At 40.3% G+C, this 21,653-nt stretch overlaps 1 protein-coding gene across 5 annotated transcripts in view; it reads left to right on the top strand.

The window, feature by feature from the left end:
* Positions 1-8,091: 8,091 nt before the first annotated feature.
* Positions 8,092-21,653, top strand: part of WASHC2C (WASH complex subunit 2C) — a 30,868-nt gene continuing 17,306 nt past the window's right edge. For 4 of the 5 annotated variants that reach the window (XM_042862859.1, XM_042862860.1, XM_042862862.1 and 1 more), the window contains exons 1-17: positions 8,092-8,213; positions 8,315-8,479; positions 9,793-9,858; positions 10,471-10,644; positions 11,243-11,336; positions 11,729-11,787; positions 12,585-12,632; positions 13,605-13,709; positions 14,232-14,319; positions 15,510-15,578; positions 15,921-16,033; positions 16,684-16,753; positions 17,546-17,602; positions 18,185-18,346; positions 19,283-19,419; positions 20,879-20,971; positions 21,445-21,549. In XM_042862859.1, the coding sequence (XP_042718793.1) occupies positions 8,103-8,213; positions 8,315-8,479; positions 9,793-9,858; positions 10,471-10,644; positions 11,243-11,336; positions 11,729-11,787; positions 12,585-12,632; positions 13,605-13,709; positions 14,232-14,319; positions 15,510-15,578; positions 15,921-16,033; positions 16,684-16,753; positions 17,546-17,602; positions 18,185-18,346; positions 19,283-19,419; positions 20,879-20,971; positions 21,445-21,549 (1,716 nt within the window). In that variant the 5' untranslated portion in view covers positions 8,092-8,102. The remainder of the gene's footprint in view (positions 8,214-8,314; positions 8,480-9,792; positions 9,859-10,470; positions 10,645-11,242; positions 11,337-11,728; positions 11,788-12,584; positions 12,633-13,604; positions 13,710-14,231; positions 14,320-15,509; positions 15,579-15,920; positions 16,034-16,683; positions 16,754-17,545; positions 17,603-18,184; positions 18,347-19,282; positions 19,420-20,878; positions 20,972-21,444; positions 21,550-21,653) is intronic. The other variant, XM_042862861.1, reaches the window with a different exon arrangement.

Genomic DNA, 21,653 nt, shown 5'->3' with positions numbered 1-21,653 from the left:
AAACCTTTTTGATAAAATATAAGTATTGATATGTAAGCTGTAGACAGTACTTTACTGGCTAGTCCAAATGATTTGCAGATGTGGCAAAATTCGTGCTGACAATTTCTTCTTTCAGTGGGCTGGAACATGATTGGAGAAGAAAATCAGGAGTAACTTAGAAATCTCTTGCCAGATCTTTGGATACTCATATTTAATACTACTGCATGCACTGTAAGATAACCAAAATTGTTGATTTCTGGTATTAAACTTTTTAACAATCAGACGTTGGTCAAAGCAGGACCACACCACAAAATTTCTCTTTACCTTCATCCAAAAGAAGTATTATTTCACAAACCAAATACTTGCTTTTCTTGTGGGACTTTGCAGACTCTATCATGCGTACTTGTGATAAGTTATGTGGCCTTTTTTTATAAGTGCAGAATGCTTTTACAAGCAGTGGGAAACATCAGAGTGCCAATTAAATACTCTTTCTCATACTCCTGCAACCTCTCTTCAGAAGGAAACAATAAACTGTGGCCCTGCCTATGTTTCAAAAAGAAATATTTCATTATAAATGTTAGCAAGAAATAGAAAATTATGCATTGAATTATGTATTAAATTTCCTACTGGAAATTTAACACCAGATCAGAATAGGGTATATGATTACATTCAGAAAGTTTGAACAAGTAAAACCAATAATATCTGTCTGTATTATACGCTTAGTTTGGGCTTATTTATTCTAAGAGTTGGTTAAATAATTCATGGAGTTGTAAATACATTGGGGTGGTGGAAAGAGAAATTACCATTCACTCACTTCCTCATATTGCCTATTTCTGAGCACCACTAATAATTAATTGAGTTTTGGATGTAGTTATTCTAAAGAACTCAGCAGGAATAACAACAACAAAGAAGTACATCACATCAGAATTCCATGACCTTCTGAAAGAAAATGCTGAAAATGAAGTCTCTGCAGTTTTGATAATCTCTTAGTAAAAAAAAAAAACCTAATTTATGAAAAGCTCATAAGCATTCCATTTTGCAGACTACACACCTGTCTCTTTTTGTTGTCATTCTAGTGTGTTTAAAAACTTTCTACATCAGTGACAAAATTCAGTAACTTTCCTTTTTCATCCTTTGCTTCCTGCATTCCAAGTAATAGTCTGTTATCGTTGAATCTTCCCTTTGTCTGTACTTACAGACAAGAAATCAAATACAACTTCTTTCAGATGCGTACACTGTTTTTTTAGTCTACGGGTGGGTAGCACTGACTCTTTCATTCCTGTGTCCCATTTCTAAACATTTTCCAATTTGACAGCATCTCATTTCATAACTGATTAGAGAAAGAGGCATGGAAGTTTGCCAGTGCTGTCAAAATGACCACAGATATTATGAAAAGAGATAATAATGTATTTCCTGTATACACACCCAAGGGTCACAATTGCTGTCTTAAGCACGTATTTTTCTAGTATGTTTTTGGTACATAATATTGTCTTTCCATCCCTGAATTCTTTTCAGGCCCACTGAAACTCGTGTAAAATTCCTATTTCTATAAAATGTATAAAATCACTAAAGCATGGAGGATTAACCAAGCACAGTTTATTTCACGATCAAGACAACCTCACTTAGTCATTTTTTGTCGCATTAAAAATTATCCAGCAAAATTTACCAACAACGATTTCATATTTTCTCACAGATCACAGCTGCAGGGAAGTTGGACTAGGTGGCCTTCAAAGGTCCATTCCAACTCTAAGGGTTCTGTGATCACTAGATACAAATAACTCACAAAAGCATAGAGAAACTTTAGACCATGTGCACTAACCTGTGGCTTGCATCAGTTCTGCATTATTCTCTTCCCTTCACCTACCACATTCAGGATTTGTTGACCCCAGGTCACCATGGGCTTGACAAGGATTTTTATGCCAGTCCTTTTGTGGTTTTTCATAGACAGCTCAAAGCAAGACTGGTTTTGCTTTCAAGGCACTTGTTATTCAGAACACCTTATTCTTCTGCTAGTGGGTTTTTGATCAACACGCTGGAGCCCTGCCAGACACACTGCTGGGTGTAGGTAGGCTGGTGGTGTTCCTCTGGTTGTCTTTGTACCTCTTGTCTCAGGATATGCACATCTTGCTTTCAGAAAATTGTTTCCATAGCCTCTTCCTGAAGATTAGATCTGGGTACATCTCCACTGAGCTGAATTTAATACACTTACTTTGGAAGAATTATTTCTTCTGTAATACCATGTTAGTTCTCTCATAGGAAGAAGAGAGACAAAACTGCCTTGAAGGTCTGACTAAGACCACTAAAAATCAGGAAATATTTTAAGGCTTTGCTGGTATAAAAACTGCTAAGGATTTCATACTGGGAGCTTCATCAGTTTCCCAGTTGAATGCTGCTAAATCTCCAGTCTCTTTCCATTTCTCAGAAAGCACTTTCTCAGAAGCACTGATACCCAAAGGAATACCTGACAAGCTCATCCTGACCAGCTGTAGTGGTATTGCTTCTCTAGTAGTTAGAAATACTTTTCTGGGACTTTCCAGTAGGCAGCCCAGTATGACACAGTAATTTTGAGAAGCAACTATTTATTCAGTATGTGGTGAACCAGTGGCAGTCATTCATAATATCAGGTGTCTTTGCCTGGGCAAACTGTGATCTGGCTGGATGAGCAGATCTTCAGCAGGAGACACGAGGCAGTTAGCAGCTGTGGGAAGCAAGGTGGAAGGGATTCAGTTAACAGGAGCTGAATTGAGGTGTGCGTGAAATTCTACTGAGCTGATTCAGGGTGGCAGAATGAAAGGTGATGCCATTTAGCTTTGTCCTGTCCCCCCAAGTCCTGCTTCACCGCCCACCGATGCTTTGCAGCTCAAGGTGACCCACTGTTATTGGGCCTTTTGCCGAGTGCATTCAGAGCTGGAAAGAGAAAGAAAAGCCTTACTCCCCTGGTTTCACTTCCAGTCCATTTAAAAACCTCCTAGTTAAACTGATATAAGACCCTTTCTTCCATTTTAAGTCTAGTAAACTTTATGGTCACTTAAATCTAGCACCAGGTTCAAGGAGTACTTTGGCAATAGTTGTTTAAGTAAACTCAGTTCAACTGCTGGAGAGATTCATTTTATGTGTAACAATGTTTTTGCACTGGTTTAAATGAGCTAGTTCAAATACATTATTGTTAAGCCATAGTAACCCTAAGTATAAGCAAGAGTTCAGTTATGTTCTTGGAAGGAAATGTCATATTACGATCTGCTAGACTAGTTTTATTGTACTATTTCTGTTTGTCAGGACTGATGTATGCACTGCAACTGCACACCATCACCATCAATTAAAAAGTCCATTAACAATCCTTGAATATCTTTAGAAGCAACATTTCTAGTATGAATGTGCATGCACAAGACTTAGAATTCTTCAGTATGCCCCTAGAAGTACCCTGCAGCTTTATTTGCCTTCTGGCTCCTTTCAGCTACTCATCTAATGAAGTTCATATAATTTTGCTGCTTCTGAATTCACATAAAACTAAATATGCTTTTCCCTACTTTTTAAATGTAAGCTGTGTTCTTACTGTCCATCATCAACAATCTCCAGAGCTCCTGCACAGCTAGAGGACAGATGTCCTTGTGGTGGGCTGATAATCAATGGGAGAGCAAGGATTTTGCAACATTCACTGCTGATTACATCTAAGATACATAGACCATGCAAATAAATATTTGTACAGAAGTGATACAAAAAGATAAATTGTGTACACAGTGGGAATGGAGATTTTAGCTTAAGTAACACAAACTTCTGCATTCTTCAGATTAGATCTTAGCATTTGAATCAAACAAAGCGCTTGCAGCTTGACTTTAGACACACAGGTCGTTTCATTGTTTCCAGTGGAGCCGCTCCTTGTTCTCAGGCATAAGCTTGTTAAAAGGTTTGCTAGAACATAAACCAACAGCTTTCTTGCCTCCTTGTTGCTTTATCAAGTTGATATATCAACTGATATTGGACGTGTGATTTTGTAATTTCACTGCTCCTTTTAGTTTTGTATTTCAAAGTTTCGGTAAAGAGTGAAGGGGGCAACAGCTTTTTATTTGCTGATTCTAGTATCGACCTGATGCTTGGCTTTAGTAGCTCACCTAAGCACGCCAGTGGTGACAAGTTTGAGAACGTACATTCTGACTACAAAGGACTGTAGATCCTAATGCTCACATTGCCCCCCTCCTAACACATCACCCAATCCTACCCCACAGCAAAGGAACTCCAGAGTAATGGTCATGATTTTACCAGCAGAGGTGAACTTTGGGGATCAAAAGCCACATGGTTCTCCTGTGGTGAGCCAACAAAGTAATGTGGGTCCAAGCCAATGTTCTTTTAGGGGGTTAGCACTTCCGCTCTGGATTTCTTTTTCCTTCCTTAGGACTTCTAGTCATCTGGAATGAGGTTATACGCTCTGTTTCTGTGTTTTCCCACTTGCATGACAACTTACTGCACTAAGAAAAATCCATTCCATTTTCACTCAGTGCCTGGAGCTGAGGTCTTACAGGTGATGGTGGGTAATCATAGTCTGCTTATTTCTGAAACACAGATTATAATTAATCATTTTAAAGGAAAGGTCAGCTAATTTTTTATTCCCTAAGATGAACTGTCTGGTATATGAATGGTGCGTTCCATCATGCATTAACCAATAATGAATCAAAAGCAGAGGAAGAAGTACCCCTGGGAGCTTCAGACCCCTGTGTTGGTCCGTTGACTACACATTTTGTATTTATTTCCAGCTATAGACAATCCTTTCTACACTCTGCACAGGACACTGAGATATCCTCCAGCCCTGACTTCAGTAGCCACTCCCAGGTTCTGGTAATTGCAGGGTTTGGACCATAGTGTCTCACTGTATGCCCATACTAAACCATACAATGCAACATGTGCATAAAAATGAGGAGTGCCAGAGAAAATGAAGAACAATGAGTGATCTGTGGTTTTGACTGTTGGGGTTTTGCTGTTCTTTTTCCTAGCATGATAAAGGAGTTTATCTTTTTATTGTAATTCATCTGTTTCTTTTGTTTGCATCCTGTTCTAGAATTATTGAAAACATATTTACTTTGTGTTAGCTATTGGGAAAGTTGGCTGTGGTATTCTCCTTTATTTTTCACTTTGTAAACATTTGTGAGATTAATTGTGTGCTGTGTCTTTCAAGCTTTTGTTAACATTTCACATTTAAGGTAACAAGAAAGCAGTACTTCTGAAAACATTTTACCCACAGAAAAAAATATCACATAATTTTTACCCAGGTTAGTGCTTTGGTATATCACTACCATGAATTATCAAGAAGAGAGAACTAAATCTAAATGTATATTGAATTTCACATCATGACTAAGTATATGTCCAGTGTAAACTGTAAATTACTCATGAACAAACACTACTGTGAATAAATGCTTCATATGAATGCTTGAAAAATCAGATCCTAATAATCACGTATAGTTCAGAATATTTCTTCACAATCTGTTGATGTGTTCTGTAATTGTTCTGTATTAAAGACAGTTGCATATGGGTTAGAAGTGAGTGAATATAGCATACGCATTATCTCCCTTAAAGCTGTCCATGTTACTTTGAGGGTATTTTTTGGACAAAGTAACCTACTGCTTGCTTTAAGAGTAGTCACAATCCATTCCAAACAAAAATGTTTACTCTCAGCTCTGCAGAATTTGTACAGAAATAATAAGCTGTGATTATAGATACCACATACACAACATCAGCCTCTAAATGATTTACAACTTTGTATCATCTTGTCTTTAGCCTTCCACAGTTACTAGAAGTCCTGTGCAAGTTCCATGAACCTGTGGAAATTATTGTGGATGCCACTGAAGACCAGCTGTAAGCTTGTGCAAGAATGTAAATGCACAATTTCCTCCTTTGCTTTGCAATTGCTTTTATATTAATGTTTGCAGCTGTTTCTTTGTGAACATAAGGAATGTGCTTGTGGTCAAGATAATCTACACTTAAACTGGTGGATAAATGAGTCCTACTGTGCTCTTTGGTCTGGATACTTCCAACTGTTTGTTGTACTTATCCCACCCTTTTTTACTCCACCCAAGGCCTTGGTTTCCACATGACAGAAGCTAGGGACTTCAGTCAGGAGAAAGCCACCCAAGATGAGCCCCCATTGCTCAATATAACCTCAGCTAATTTCATCAGTATATTCAAACACATATCCACAGCTCAGCTGAGAAATTACAGATCCAACTGCCATTTCAGGCTTATTGCTGATGCTAAGTCTATATATAAGCAAGCCTTCACCCTTGAGAAATAATCTTTCATTGCTACTGCTGCCAGATTGTTTTCTTGAAAACCTTCATGTCTTGTATTCTGGCCCACCTCTGCAATCACAAAGACTTCCAGTAACTTTCTAATGGTCTGACTGCCTTAAACACTTTTACGGCAGTCTTTCAGAGCCCACTAGAAGATTTCTGGCTCATCTTGCTGCAGTAAATGCATAAAGCAGAGCAGTGGGACTGCCAGAATGACAGAGCATCAGTCTGCTGTAACTACTCCTTATGGCCATGCAAGAAAGAGCTCGTCCTCTTGACTGATTTCAGAAGCCCTCTGTCCTGCCCCACAAGTCTTTAGGGAACCTGAGTAGCACAAGCACAGATCTTAGTGCCAAATATAAGTAGAAAGTTATGCCACAGAGCTCAGGCATGCCTGTAAATGTGGGTACCAGGCAGCTCAGCTCTATGTTCTATGTTCTGACATGTTCTATTTCTCAGCATGCAGGTCAGGCCCTGATGATAAATGTGATTATTGACACCTCTGCACTGCATATTTATTTTTCAAGTTCTGAGGAAAACCACAACTGATCTTTCTTGTTTCTGTCTTCTCTCTAACCTTTACGATCAATACAGCTAAATTCTTCTCTAGAAGGGATTTTAGGACTGAAATGCTTTTCAGGTGCCTGACAACAATATTTGGGTTGCACCTTCTAGAAAGTAGGTTTGTATTGTGCTCTTTGTAGCCCTGTCTGCTCAGAAAACTGTTTGTGTGTCTCAAATAAACAACTGCCCCTAAGGAGTATTCCATATTGATTTTCTTTCCCTAGACACTAATTCTCACGGGGTCCCCAGACTGAATCTGCCTGATGGAAAGACCCTGCAGTATCACAACCCATAGAGCACATAAATCCCACATTCTGTCATGCGCTGGTACACAAACCTGCATTATCCACCAAGAGCTTGTTGGGCTCCGTTCTGTATTTCAGTGGATATGGAAAGTAAGGAAAGGCAAGTCTGCTAAGTTTTGGAATACTGCAGAGGAAGGAACTATGGCAAAGCACTAAAAGCCTTGGAGAATAACTTTAGATTAATCCCATATGTGGGGCTTGCTCAAGACCCTGTTGTGAAACCAGCCCGAACAAACATTTTTCCACATGGAATATTTTCGATTTTCTGCTTTATCATCAACACATAAAAATTCTTGAATCTCCTCTAAGGTTGAAGGATTGACCCAGCTCAGTAATGCTTATAAAGTCACTGAAAAGAATGTAGTGATGCTTTTCTTTTAGATGTTCTTCTGGCCCTAATCCAGCCATCTCCCTCAGGTATTTGGATGCGGTCATTGAAATCAATGGATGGGAACCTGGAGGTGGTGCTTTGTCTTATTTTAAGAGATCAGCCAGTGCTCTGCTTCCTCACCGAGTGCAGTTCAGCGCAACAAATAAAGCAACTCCACGTAGTACTAGCGAGGGCTGCCCTAGACTGACTGTTTGCATAAAGGACTTCGTTCCCAGCAGGGAGAGCACGATGTTACTGTTATATTCCTTCTTGTTAATTCACTTGTAATGAAGAACACACGAGATGCAGAGCTGTCAGGATGCTTCAAGGGGGTTCGAGGCGGCCCTGAACGCAGTCTTCCTCCCGCCCGCGGCGCCGGCCCGCCCCCTGCCGGCCGTGGCGCAGAGCCGCACGGAACTGGGCCGGGCGGGGCGGCGGCTTCGGGGCGGGCCGTGCCGCGCAGCGCCTTGCGGCGGATCACGTGACAGCATTCAGCTGACTGCCGGGAGCGCGGCGCGGGGCGGCCCGCGGTCAGGGTGAGCGCAGGGGCGGGCGGGGTCGGGCTGGGCCCCGTCTCTCTCTCGCTTCACCGCTCTTCTCCCGCAGATGAACGGCGCGCAGGATGCGGCGGAGCCGGCGCCCGTGTGGGAGCGGCCCTGGTCGCTGGAGGAGATCCGTAAGGGCAGCCAGAGCTGGTCCTTGGCCTCGGACGCGGGGGTGAGCGGACGCTGCGCTGCGCGGTCTCGGCTGCGTGAGCGGCCGCGGTGCGCGGAGCCGCCCCGAGAGCCGCCCTGAGCGCCGCTTCCCGTCCCACGCAGCTCCTGCGCTTCCTGCAAGAGTTCTCCCAGCAAACCATCTCCAGGACCCACGAGATCAAGAAGCAGGTGGACGGGCTGATCAGTGAGACGAAAGCCGCCGACTGCCGCCTTCACAATGTCTTCAACGACTTCCTTATGCTGTCCAACACGCAGTTCATAGAGAACGTGAGTAGGCGCGCACCGGGAGCGCGGCTGTACCGCACGCAGAGCTGTAACGGCCTGCCGGGTTTGTAGGCTTCCCTCCCAGCTGTAGCTTTTACCGAGCACTTTGTCTCGATCAGCGTTGTGTTCAGGCCGTGTGTCTCCTCTGGAGCCATAATGCTGTCGTGGGACAGATGCTGGCAGAGGATGAGGTGCTGAAAATCTGGGTTACTGGTATTTATTTGCAGCGTTATGATCTCTCTTCTGGCCTAACTTATGCTGTTCAGCTTAATGGCCGTAAGAAAGAAGGGGGCAGACACTTTAGCAGGATCTGTGGCGAAAGGACGAGGGGAAATGTTTTCAAACTAAAAGAGGAGAGATTCAGATTGAATAAAAGGAAAATATTTTTTACTATAAAGGTGGTGAGGCACTGGCACAGGTTGCCCAAAGAGTGGTGGGCGCTCCACCCCTGTAGACATCCAAGGTCAGGCTGGATGAGGCTCTGAGCACCTGATGGAGCTGTAGGTGTCCCTGTTCATTGCAGCAGAGTTGGACTAGATGGCTTTTAAAGGTCTCTTCTGAGTCAAATGACTATGATTTTGTACCAAACATTTTAAGTCTTGGATGCTTTAGATTGTTTTTGCTCAATTGTTAGTGCACGGAAAACGGTCATCACTTCTAGGTTGCACTTCAGCAAGAGAGATCTATCTCTTCTGAGGGGATAACAGCCACCTGTGTTTTGAGAGATCTGGATTCAGGTTTGCAGGTTCGAACTGTAGCTGATCCTGCAAGAGAGTGCTCAAAGTGCTGAATAGAGCAATCACCAGAACATGCTGAGGGCTGGGGAGGGATGTGACCTTTCTTTGTAATGGCAAACAGGAAAGAAAGAGAAAAGCTGTTAGAAAACAGAACCCAACTGCCCAACAACCCAATAAGTAAATTAGGCTTACTTTTGAAGGCTTCTAAAATAGCTTAATAATAGGGAGTTAAAACAGTCTGTGTGCTGTAATTATTTTGTGGTTTTTTTTTTTGTTTGTTTGTTTTTGTTTTAACATTAACTTAGTCTGTAAAAGGGGTTAAATGCTCAGCTTGCCTTCTGCTGTTGCAATGTCATGTGTGGTCTTCAATCACCTTAGTTGGATTGAGAGGCTACGTGGTAGGACCTTCATAATAGCTGCAGTGCATGAAAGGATGCTATGAAGATGCCTGGCATCATCTATGGCTTTTTTAATATCTCATGAATTAATTTGTAATTTTATTTTGTTGATGATACCCATGATTTAGCCCTTGTAACAGTTTGTTGCTCTTATTTCATTAATCTTCCTTGACTTTTTTAGCGAGTATACGATGAAGAAGTGGAAGAATCTATAGCCAAAACAGATGCTGGGGAGAAAGCAGAGCAGGTAGCTAACTTCATCTTACATGGGTGCTTACAAGTCAAACTGTTAACTTTCTTCACAATGTCTTTACTCTTTATGGTGTATGTCATTCAAACACAACATTAACAGTAACTTTGAAAGCTCCTGCAACGTATGGTAATCTTTTAGGGTCTTCCCCTCCCCAGTTTCGATACTGTAATGTGATAGACGTTTATTTTCCAACAGCTATGTGTATTTTTCTAGGAAAAGAATTGAAGATTCTGGATTCAAATGTTGTGAATTAGTAGAATATGACTGCAATTACCAGGAATGAAAACTCAGAGCTTTCTATATATGTCTTATAGTCTTGGTGTATTATCAACATAAAGGTTCCTGTGAAGGAGCGCAAAAAGGAAAGTGTTGTGTTAGTGTGGGTGTTTAAAACGTGTCAGTTTATAGGGTTGAAAAAGGTGAATTAAGTCAAAGAAAAAAAACCAAACCAAACCAAAAAACCAACCCTCAAAGCTCATGAAGATCTTTTTCTTGCATACAGTGAAAGACTTTCATCATACTAATTTGAAATCAGATTTTTGCATGCGTGTTGCAGTGAGGTTGAATCTTGAGTAAAATGCAATGACAATATTCTTCCTGTTGAAGGAAAAGACACGGGAACAGAAAGAAGCTGATCTAATCCCCAAAATACAAGAAGCAGTGAATTATGGGTTGCAAGTTCTGGACAGTGCATTTGAACAGCTAGACATCAAAGCAGGCAACTCTGACTCAGAAGAGGAAGAAAGTAATGAGAGGGTAGAACTGATACTTGAACCAAAGGTACAGAGACCTGTTTTTGCTGGGAGGATTGGATTTGTGTTTCTTTTATTGGACTTGCTCTTCATTTCTGTCAGCAGTAATATTATATTGTTATCAAATTATTGTTATTTACCTAAAAAGAAGATTTGGTGACTATATGTAAAACTGAAATGCTGTGTGCTGAGCTATTTCTTTAATAGCCTGCTTGTCTTGCAGTTGGGTTAGCATTGATGAGTGGTGGCCCTAAAGAGATTTAATTGAATGGGAGTGAACTTGGGAAGTTCACTACCTGGATTCTGGGTGGAATGAGACCTTTAAATGTCATGGTTTTTTTAGTCAGTTTTTACTGTCCTAGTAATTAAGAATCCTAGAGATAGAATTTGCAAGGGTTTTTTTTTGGTAGATACCATCTAGAAAACATACTGGGACCATGTAAACAGAGATAGTGTCAAGAGGGAATTTCAACTGGCCCACACCACTTGAAGAATGTTTCTGAGACTCTTTTGAAATAAGCTTGTATCCTTCTCATGTTATAACAAGGGCTGTAGGACTTCTGTCTTCATCAGCAATGTAGAGCTGTGCCTAGCTGTCAGAAAGACTTGATGTTGTCTCTTTCTAGGATCTCTATATTGACAGACCTTTACCTTACCTGATTGGCTCTCAGCAGTTCATGGAACAAGATGATGTTGGCCTTGGAGATCTGACTAGTGAGGGTATGTGCTCGCATAAATTTTGATTTCTCTTGGAGAAAGTAATTCCTAATCTGAAACTTTGGTCTTTTGGTTTTAACTAAATAGCTTGTGACATACTGCATAGTTGTTTTTGCCTGTTTGGGTACATACTGAAAATAGTTACAGAAAATCTTGAGTCAAGCTGTCACAACCACCTTTGCAATATGTGAGTTGTCAGTAAGTCTTGCTCTGTGTATTTGAAACACAGAATGCTAGAACTTCAGCAGCCTATAAAGTTCTTTCAGACCACTCTTATCCTTCTGATTTTTATTTCTCATCACAAAGCTTTTAATGTTGCAGTAATTATATCTGGTGACCAACAAGCTCTGTGTCATGTCGTGTCTGATCCTAACTTTTGTTTTCATCTAAAATAGAAGGATCAGTTGATAGTGATCGTGGAAGTGTACTTGACAGTGAAGAAAAGGATGAAGAGGTAAGCAATGAAAAAGTAGCTGCTTTGCATAAGTGTTCATGAGTCCTTATTTAGATGTGAGGCCATTAACTGCCTCACTTTTTCATTTGGAGTCTCAAGACTCCAGTGTCTCCTCCTTATGTCTGTTGTGGTAAATGTGCTTTTCTATTACTGTTCTTATGGAGTAATTTTCTCTGCAGCCTTTCAGGAGAGTAATGTGTTACCGGCTCTAACTAATGCTATAGTAGAATATTTCAAAGTGAAATGTTTTATTCAGTCTAATTTCACTTTGTGAAGCAAAACAACTCTATTCTTGTGTGAGAATTCAAGAATTGACGAATTTGTTGTAAGTTACTGTGGCAAAGAATGGGTTGAGAACTAACAGGAATAAGTGCAAACAGGTTTCAATGATTCTCCTCCAGGCTTGGCCCCGTGAATCCAATGCATTGGACTGTCAATTTCTGATACGTTTTGTCTACCTGGAATATTTGTGGTTTATAGCTGTGCTGTGTAAGCACTGCTTTTATCCTCAGGAGTTTACTCTTGGTATCTTTGCTCAATTAGAGTTAAATGCCTTTTGAGTTAGTGACTTGAATGCACTGTCAGATGAAGTTTGTTTACTTGGCAAAGTTAATGAAACTTGAGTAAGTTCCTCTTCAGAAAGATGTTCAGTAGCAGTCAAACAATTATGTGGTCTGATTGGGGTGAGGAGATGAAAAGTATCCAGATTTAAGCAAGTCCAGAGCTTCTGAGCCCACTCCTTTGACCACTGAATAAAGCAATGTGTGATAATTGTCTTTGGGTCTCTTGTGTTCCAGGAATCAGACGACGAATTTGGAAACCCGAGTGAGGATGACCAAAAGATGGTATAATTATATGCCCTGGTACAACCTGAAAGACTTTCTGCTTGAGACACAGTGAGAATGCAAAAAAGAGGAGATCAGAGTCCGGGATAATTAGCAATTGAAAGCCTTGGTTAAGCCTGATTTGTAGAACTTTCTATGAGTAGGCCGTCCTGACCAGATGGCATGTACTATGTATGAACCTTTGTTGGGCTTTAAAGCATGCTTGTCAGCCATCATTAGATGCACAGTATATGTTCCGTGGCACTGCATGATGTGTGTTTTTCTCAGGAATAACTTCGGAGCACTGGGAGTTGAAAGAATCAGCCCCATGAGAACTTGGCTTCCAAGGGATTACTGTGTCTAATTACAATTCTGAATTTGTGATACAGGGAGTAAGGAACAATGCAATCTGAGTATGACCTGAAATCAAAGATGAGAACAGTGTGAAACATTTGAAAAGCATAATTATTTGGATAACAAATGAAAAGGGGAAAAGAAATGCTTAGGTTGAAAAATTCGAATCCAATTTCAGCTGTTGGGAATAGGTAGCTACCTTGCCAAGGGAAAGGAATATTGCCCATGTTTAAAGGTGTCAGTGGAAAAGAGGCTTATGCTGGCAACCCTCAGTCTGAGAAGATTCAGGACCGGAAGAACAGTTTTTCAAACAGTTTTTCTGTGTGTGTGTGTGCAAAAGATGGCCAGTAACAGGTCCAGTGAGAGTTTCACCTTCAGTGCATGCTCCTTGTGAGCACAGGCTTAGCGTTCGGTGATGCAGCCCAGGGGTGTACTAGAGAACACAACTAGTTGCTTGCAGCTACAGGCACTCTCTCCTTACTTCTCAAAAGTTGTTCACTACCCCCAAACTGGCTGAATGTTTCCATCCTTTCAGTAAGTTTGCTCTGAATGTTTTATCTAAGCAGGCAGAAATTTGTACTCGTGCCTTTTGTATGCCAACTTGAGGAGAGGACAACAGGGTATTATTTCTTTTCTCAGAGGACAGCCCAGATGAGTGATGAAGATGATTATGATGGTTGTGATCTCTTTGACTCTGAAAAAGAAGAAGATGAGGATGGAGACTTTGAGGAAACCACAAGACCTGTAAGTGATTAGTGCCTCTCCACGAGGATAGGTTTTGAGCTTGTTTCACGAAAAACTTGTCTTTGGTTGTGATTATAGAGGTAGCTCTTGGATACCTGAAGTGGGTATACCTGGTAGAGAGGACCCGTGAGAATCTTCTTTCAATGTGATTATTCATGCTTCGTCCCTTGAAACTAGGGGACTCCTGCACCCTAATCTGGAATCAAAACCGGCTTTAAATGTCATTAAGAAATTGTTCTATTTGGGGTATGATAAATACTTCTTGTTTCTTATATTCCCTAATTCAGGTGATGTTAAAAATTTTATAATCATAAAGGACTACAAATGGCTTTTCTTTGATGCACACAATCTCTTAATTGCCTTCTTAAAATCCTTACTTACCCTTTCTATTGAAGACTAAATAGGAAATTGTATAAATGAGGCTGTGCTGTACTGTATTTATGATTGCATAATTGCAAGTACTTCAAACTGGCATTGGGATTGAGTAGAATAATTATATGGCTATTTGCCCCTGCCCTTCAGAAAAAGAAAAGGCCAACGTCATTTGCAGATGAGCTTGCAGCCCGAATCAAAGGAGAAATACCAGTTAAACAGGACGAAGAGCGTTCGTGTAAGTTAACTCTTAAGTTCTGATGAATGGTTGTGAGATGGTGGAGAACTCCTGAGGGTGTTGGAGAAGAGAATTTGGTAACACTATTTGAAATTACACAAATCTATTGTTTAGCATGTATTAGTTGAAGGCCTAATAGGAGGAATTAAAAACACTATTGTAACTGTTTTCTGCTCTGAAAAACATTTTGGTCATAACTTATAGGAATGAATTGGAATTTGCTGAGAAACGCATTGCTTTCAGGTGAGACAGATCACTTCTCAGATGCACGTTATTGTAAATATTTTCTCTTAACTCTAATTCTCCATCAGTATGTAAAACAGCTGCACGTTTGACCACATATCCTTCCCCCTGTTTAAGGCAAGTATGTGAAAGCACTGGTTGCTGTGGTCTTTTTTAGAGCTCAAAAAAGCCCTCAAGAAGTAGTTTGCTTTCATGGGACATGGTTTTGTTTATTTTTTCTGCTGCTGTATTTGGCTCAAATATGCTGTGTTTTGAGGAACTTGTCAGTCCTGCTGTTTTCACTGATGTATTAGAATAAATAATTACTTCATTTACTTTTACTTCAATCTCAAATGGCAAGGCCACTCTCATGTAGTTATTCTTACAGCAAAACAGCAGTTGAACATAAATGAACTGAAATTAAGTTCTAGAGTGCTCATGAACTTGCTTTTGCCTTGTATTTGTCTTTTTTACTTTCAGAGTTACTACATTTATTTGTTCTTGCTTGATTTGAACTATCAAGTTAGGATTTTGGATATTGGAATGTAAAATTTAACAGCTTAACTTGTTCAGTTACAGGCTAATCTTCTGTTAATTGAAATAACCTTGCTGAGTGATGAGAAAAGAGAGGAGCAAAATTTATTCTTAAGTAAAGAATCAAGGCATAATATGTGGCCTGAGACATCCAAGGTTCTGTGTGCCCTGTGTGGGATCTGTACTATCTGTAATGCTGTATTTCTCTCTGACATCTCAGGTGATACTAGTCACCATTAGTCACAGTATGAAGAACTATGTTGCCATTATAATTTTAAGTGCCATTTTTAGAGCTTGTACTATAGAGAATTGCTTTACTGGGCTGATATATTTTGTTTAAATTACTTTTTGAGATTTTTTTAATCGTAGGTCAAGCACAGGTTACAAGTAAAGATAGATTATTTCATTTACACTTTGAATTCTTCTTCTTAAAGCACTGTCACCAGAGGTCAAATCAAGGAAAACTCCTAAAGAAAAGAAAGAAGTTCAAGTTCCATCAGACAGTAAGATTTCCTCCTGTCTTGCTCTTCAGTTGGTTGAATTGTAAGATACTGATTAAGAAAACATGGTATTTGCTGTAGAAACTGGGCAGGATATCAGTGAGCATCCTTCAGGAGGTTCTGTGTGTGTGCAAAAGATGGCCAGTAACAGGTCCAGTGAGAGTTTCACCTTAAATGTAACGTTGTGGAGTAGCCACAAACAACCTGAGAGATCTACAGCAGCTTCTCCATACATATCATGTTTATAAGAGAGAGGGGGTGGAATCAAACTAATTTTTGTTTTGATTGTTTCTTTATTCCCTTTCCTGAAACTCAGTCAATAGTCTTGTCTCTTGTGCTTTCTAGATGATGAAGATGACATCTTCAAGCCTCCTAAGCTGACTGATGAAGATTTCACACCATTTGGTTCTAAGGGTGGTCTCTTCAGTGGTGGCACAGGTCTCTTTGATGATGATGAGGTGAGAATGCTAAAGTACAGATGGAGATGTGTGTGTGTCCTTTTAGATCAAAACAGAAAAACACCAAAAAAATCCCACAAATTCCCAACAACTCTGGAAGGCAGAGAGAAGAAACAACATTTTGTTTTTTGTTAACGTTCAAATATAATGGGACAGTGTATCTTTCTGTTGGACAAAGAAAGCTATGTGAGTGAGGTACTTGTGTTGCCTTTGGCACAGAGCCTACTTTTCTGTGGTAGTGCTGCTAGAAATGCAAGTGTGGTTCTGGCACTACATTAGGGAGGTTTTGATTCCAGCTGTGTACTCAGTGCCTCACTTTTATCTGTGATGATGAACTAAATATTATGCTGATTGTTCACTTTAAGAAAGATTTCTATTAAAAATTAATGAGGTTTAAGGCTTTGACAGAAAAATTGTGTATTAAAAAAAAAAAATAAAAAATGATTACCTCTGATTTTTATCATGCAGTTGATACTGGAAGAAGTCCAGAACAGTAGCCAAGCCATTGCCTTTGCAGGGTGTAGTGTTCCTAGTTATAACTAAAGAAACAGCAAACACATTGATTGGATATTCTACACGAAAGATTTGGCAACTGTATTTTCCTACAAAAGACAAATTCACTACTCCTTTGCATTTTTGTCTACTACCAGGGTGATCTTTTTGCTGAAGCACCGAGAGAAGATTCAAAAGAGCAAGAGGAACAAGTTTCTATCAGTGCAGGTAAGAACCTGCTTTTTTGCTTTCTACTTCTGTCTGTGCTGTAATTTATCACAGCCAGCAGCAGGAACATAATTTTTCCAACTAGGAATTCTGGCGTAGCAATTGTTTTCAAATCTCTTATTTTCTTCAATCTCAATAGAGAGCAGTTATGTTTTCCTTGAATTTTATATGTTCACTGTGATCACTTACATGTACCTGTCTTCCTGGAGCGGACAAAATATCCTTGCTGATGTTGGCAGAGCTCACTGCATACGCTGGGTTTCTGTTGCTGAGGAGTACTGTGTGGGATCCAGTCGTGGATTTTGTTGGGGTCTAGATTGTTCCTCACAGTTTGAATATCTACATTTCATTTTGTTGTATATCCAAACTCTTGAGGAATCTGATGAGCACTTGTTCTGTACTGCAGCAGTTTTTATTGAAACATTGTACTTATTGAATTTTCAGATGTGGGTTTAGAGACTGAGCCGTTTTGTTTTGGTTGTATTGTATCAAAGTAGTTTCAAATGTGTGAATGTGAACCCTTGTAAACAACACTGTGTGGATGCAAACTGTGTTTGTAAGCCTCAGATTCATTGGCAAGTTTTAATGGATTACAGTAAGCTAGACTGTTCTTACATGCATCTGCAAAAAAAAGCAGAAGTTCAAAGAGAACATCTTGAAGACTTCTGGGCTGCTAAGCAAAATGTGGAGCTCAGAACACCTCTCAGGTTCCTACTTCTATGGTAGAGTTCTAAAGGCTTTGATAGTGTAAAGTGAGTGCATCCAATTGTATTGTACTTCCTGTGATTTCAGCAATCTCTGCAAAATCCTTAAAGAAAGTTCCTGCAGGTGCAGTGTCTCTGTTCCCAGGTATGAGTCATTCAATAGCAAATTGCTTCATGCACAAGATGTCATTTTCGTTAAAGCGCACTGGGGAGCTTTTAAAGAGGAAAGCTATGAAAGCTCAGCAGCACTGCACTGCTTGATGATCACATGCTTAATGACAAACACAGGCGCTTCTGCTGTGCTAAGCCTAACTTGCAGCATGCTTTATGTTTAATCAGGGTTCTGCAGGAGTTCTGAAGGTAGGTGCCAATGATGGGAGATAAATGGTAGCAGCTGGTAGCTTGGAGAGTTTACACTAGTTTACTCCTAAAAATATATATTACTTTAAATACTAATATGCTGTTTATGTCTGCAGTGCACTCAATCACAGCTCTGACTCATACTCTGAGAGGGAAATGCATTTTTATCTTTTAATTTTGATCATATTTTCGTGGGTTAGCAGAAGCTTGTGCTTTTGATGAGACATTGCAGGAATGCTTTAAGTATTGCTGTGATGGAAACTGTGTGTCTGGTTCAACTTTCACAGGAGTAACTTTTTTCAGTAGCTTTTCAGTAACTCTGGCTGTGGTAACTGTGTGGATCCCTTTTCCTCCATCTGACCTGCAGGAGGGAGTGATGTCTTCAGTTCCTCTGTAATTGTGGAAAAAGACAAGAAACCTGCAGCACAGAGTACAGAAAAAGCTCCTAAGCAACCTGAAAAAGTTGTTCTTTTTGATGATGATGATGATGACTTCTTCATGGGAACAACTAAAAAGCCTCCAGGTCCAGGTACCTCCTTATCTGTGCAGTGACAAGTTAAATGTAAAAGATCATTGAAGTTCAAACTGTCTGAATCACTGAGTCCTTCGCTGGACTTATTTTTGACTTGGTTTTTGTTGGGTTTTTGTTTGTTTTGGTCTGTGTTTGTTCTAATATTTATTCTATTAGTAACTCTTTTCCTCAGAACGATAGGGCTGGTTTATTTGTACATGCTCTCCAATGACCTTTCTCTTTTAGGATGTTACTTCTGCTTCAAAGGCAGTATTCAGACTTAAAGCAGGAAAGTAGTACAGACTGAGGTCATGCAGCTTTGAGCACCTCTGCTCACCACCACCTATTGACAGGCACTTGACCTTTAGGTGTGCCAAACTAATGTAAAATGCTTTGTTGAGGGATTTAGAAGTAGCCATTCAATGAGACTCCAACTGGATGCTTGTTGGTTACAGTGTCTGTCACTGATGCTCTGTTTCACTTCAAGAGCTTGCCTAGTTTTTTCCGTTAAAAGTCTCTGCTACTTTGTATGGGGACTGGTGAATCAGGGCCTGAACCTCTGATTGATCACCTGAGGCGAGCAATGAGTCAGCCAAGGGAGCACAGGTGAAGGGAATCCACCTGTGCTGCCAGAAGGGATGGAGCCTGGCTGCACCTCTCCAGACCCATTTAAGAGCTGACTACCAATGGGCAAGGATCTCTTCTGGAGATCTGTGCCACCGGAGTTTACCACACGAGCCCAGGGTAGGATGAGAATCTTCTTTCCTGCTTTAGTATAATAATTAGATAAGCAAAGCTCTCAGATATACTATGTCATCTGCACATTCATTGATTGTACATACTTGTTTTTTTTATAAAAGGGAGCACAGTATCTTTGACTGCTGTCTCTTGTTCAGTAGTGTCTGTGCTGTCCTGTTCTACTCATTACATTATTTGTTTTGTCTCTTAATGCAGTCAAATCTGCAACTGACCTGTTTGATGATGATGATGATGAAGGTGACTTATTCAAAGAGAAACCTGCCATTTCTATTGTGGCTGCTAGCACAACTAAAGAAGCGGAGAGTGAAAAGAAGATAGCCATAGCAAAAAAGGTAATGGAATATAAATAGGTTGTATGGCTAAGGTATTAGGAGAAAGAAATTACTGTGTCTGAGGTCATCTTTCTGTGTGAAACAGTATGGAAGTGCCATATTTTTCTGGCAGAACTGGATTTGTAGGTTCTTTTGTGGCCAGAACTCCTTAAGTGTTTCAGGAGCCCTTAAATGTCTTTTGCTTCTCTAACTTTGAGTTTATTCAAGGCTTTTTGCTTGTGGGAAATGATTAGAGAATCTTTTTAAAGTAGAACTGAATTGGGAGCAAAATGAGAAGTCTTTGCTAGTTTAAACAAACAAAACCTTTAACAAGCAAACAACAACAACAGAAGTGTAGGAAATTCATTGCTGGAAAGAAGCCAGCCTGAATTAAGAAGCTTTGGTGTCATGGTTCTGTACTGCACAGACTGTTGCAGTTACACAAACCTCTGACAGGAACTTAAGTGGTAACCCATTACTTGTATATGTTTTGGGACAGGATTGTGGGTGTCACATTTCTACCTAAGCATATACAACATTCTGAGCATTCAAAAAGCAGCTTTTCAGCTGAAAACTCTTTAAGTTACCAAAAGTTTTAAATGCTGTCCTGAGGACACATGCATAAAGCTGTGAGACTTTCCTCATGCACACACAATTTTATTTTTCAGAGCAGTGTCTTGTGACAAGTGGTGATGCTCTTTGTTTCTGTAACACAGACTGTATGTGTTCATTGTATACATGCTGTCTAAGCAGTATATGAATGTAATGAGCTACAGCAACTCTTTTCCCCTCCACACTGAGAAGCATACAGTGCTGGGGATGTACCATACCAATTGTTGTAGGACTCTATCCATACTGACTTTTAAAAAGCACTTGAGCACAAAGCCGAAAGCCAGCTCCTGCTTCTGATGCAATGCAAAAGCAGGAGAGGTTATGGGAGAACCTCCAGTACTGTTGTTCAGATTTGTAATACTTTCTTTTCCTGGAAGAGAGGATGAGAACTGATTCAGCAGCACCACTCTTGCTCTGTCAGGAAGCGAAGGCTATTTTAAATTTAGCCTTCCTGATAGTAGTGTTTGGGTCTGGAATCATTCTGACACTAATGGCAGTATAGCTGGTGGCAGGCCTGGGCCATGCTGTGCTAATAAAGGAAATGATGGCTGGCACAAACTGTCTTTTTTTTTTTTTTTTTTTTAAGTATGGCTTAAAAGTCATTTTCCTTTGACTCAAAATGAGGCCTGGCATGCATTACTGCACATATTTTCTGCTGAGAAGGAAGGTGGTGGGAGAGGGGACCTTTGCAAAGTTCTGGCTGCATAGGTGTTGCTCACACAGCAAATGAGATTTAAGCTCATGGATGGCAAGCCTGTGTCCTGTTCTTTTGACTGTTGTCAGCAGCATGCCCCCTGGAAAGGTCATAGTGTGCCTGCCCTTACTGACTCCAAATAGGTGCTGATGCAGTGGTTTTCTTTTCCTTAAGAGTCAGCCATCTTCAGGTGATGATTTCAAGCCTTCATCTGAGACACCTCAAAGGAAACAAAGGGGCCTCTTCTCAGATGAGGAGGATTCTGAAGTGAGTATCTCTGAAATAAATTACTGCAAAAATCTTTGGAATCTGAGTCATTCTGACTTTATTCCACTTATCGGCACAGTTGTGAACTCTGACACCATGTATCTGCTCCCAGCCTTTCTGGAAACTTTCTCCGAGGGTGAGATCTTTGATTATTTCTTCCCCAGTGTGAGAAGACTGAACTTGTGTGGTACACATAAGCATTAGAAATCTAAAGGGAAGGAAAGAGCAGCAAATTAAGAACAAGAATTACAAAGGACAGACTGTGTTTAGACTTGTGTCCTTGATTTGCTGTAGTAACAAATCTGCAAAGCTGAGGGAAATCACCATAAGTTTTTAGGTACTTGGTGTATCTGAAAGACAATCTATCCTGACTTCACAGACACACTGAACGTTTTTAAAGAAAAAACATAGATCTCCCATTTCTTAAGCGTGTAGCATTGCCTTGTATAGTGATATTTCACTGGTTTGTGCAGGATTTGTTTTCATCAAGTAAAACCGTGACATCAAAAGCTACATCGCTCCCCACCAGCAAGTCCACAACGAAAGCTCCACTCTCTTTGTTTGATGACGATGAAGAGGTAAGTACCACTTCCTGATCCTGCCTGTTCATGAGAGCAGCTTGCTGCAGGAAATATTCAGGTGTTTAAAGATCTGAACTCATAAATGGAACACTAAATTTAGA

Source organism: Lagopus leucura, unplaced genomic scaffold (genome assembly GCF_019238085.1).
Source record: "Lagopus leucura isolate 7727_CA_CO unplaced genomic scaffold, USGS_WTPT01 Super-Scaffold_739, whole genome shotgun sequence".
Taxonomy (NCBI): Eukaryota; Metazoa; Chordata; class Aves; order Galliformes; family Phasianidae; genus Lagopus; species Lagopus leucura.
The sequence above is the reverse complement of the archived record's forward strand: the minus strand, read 5'-3'. Positions and strand labels throughout refer to the sequence as shown.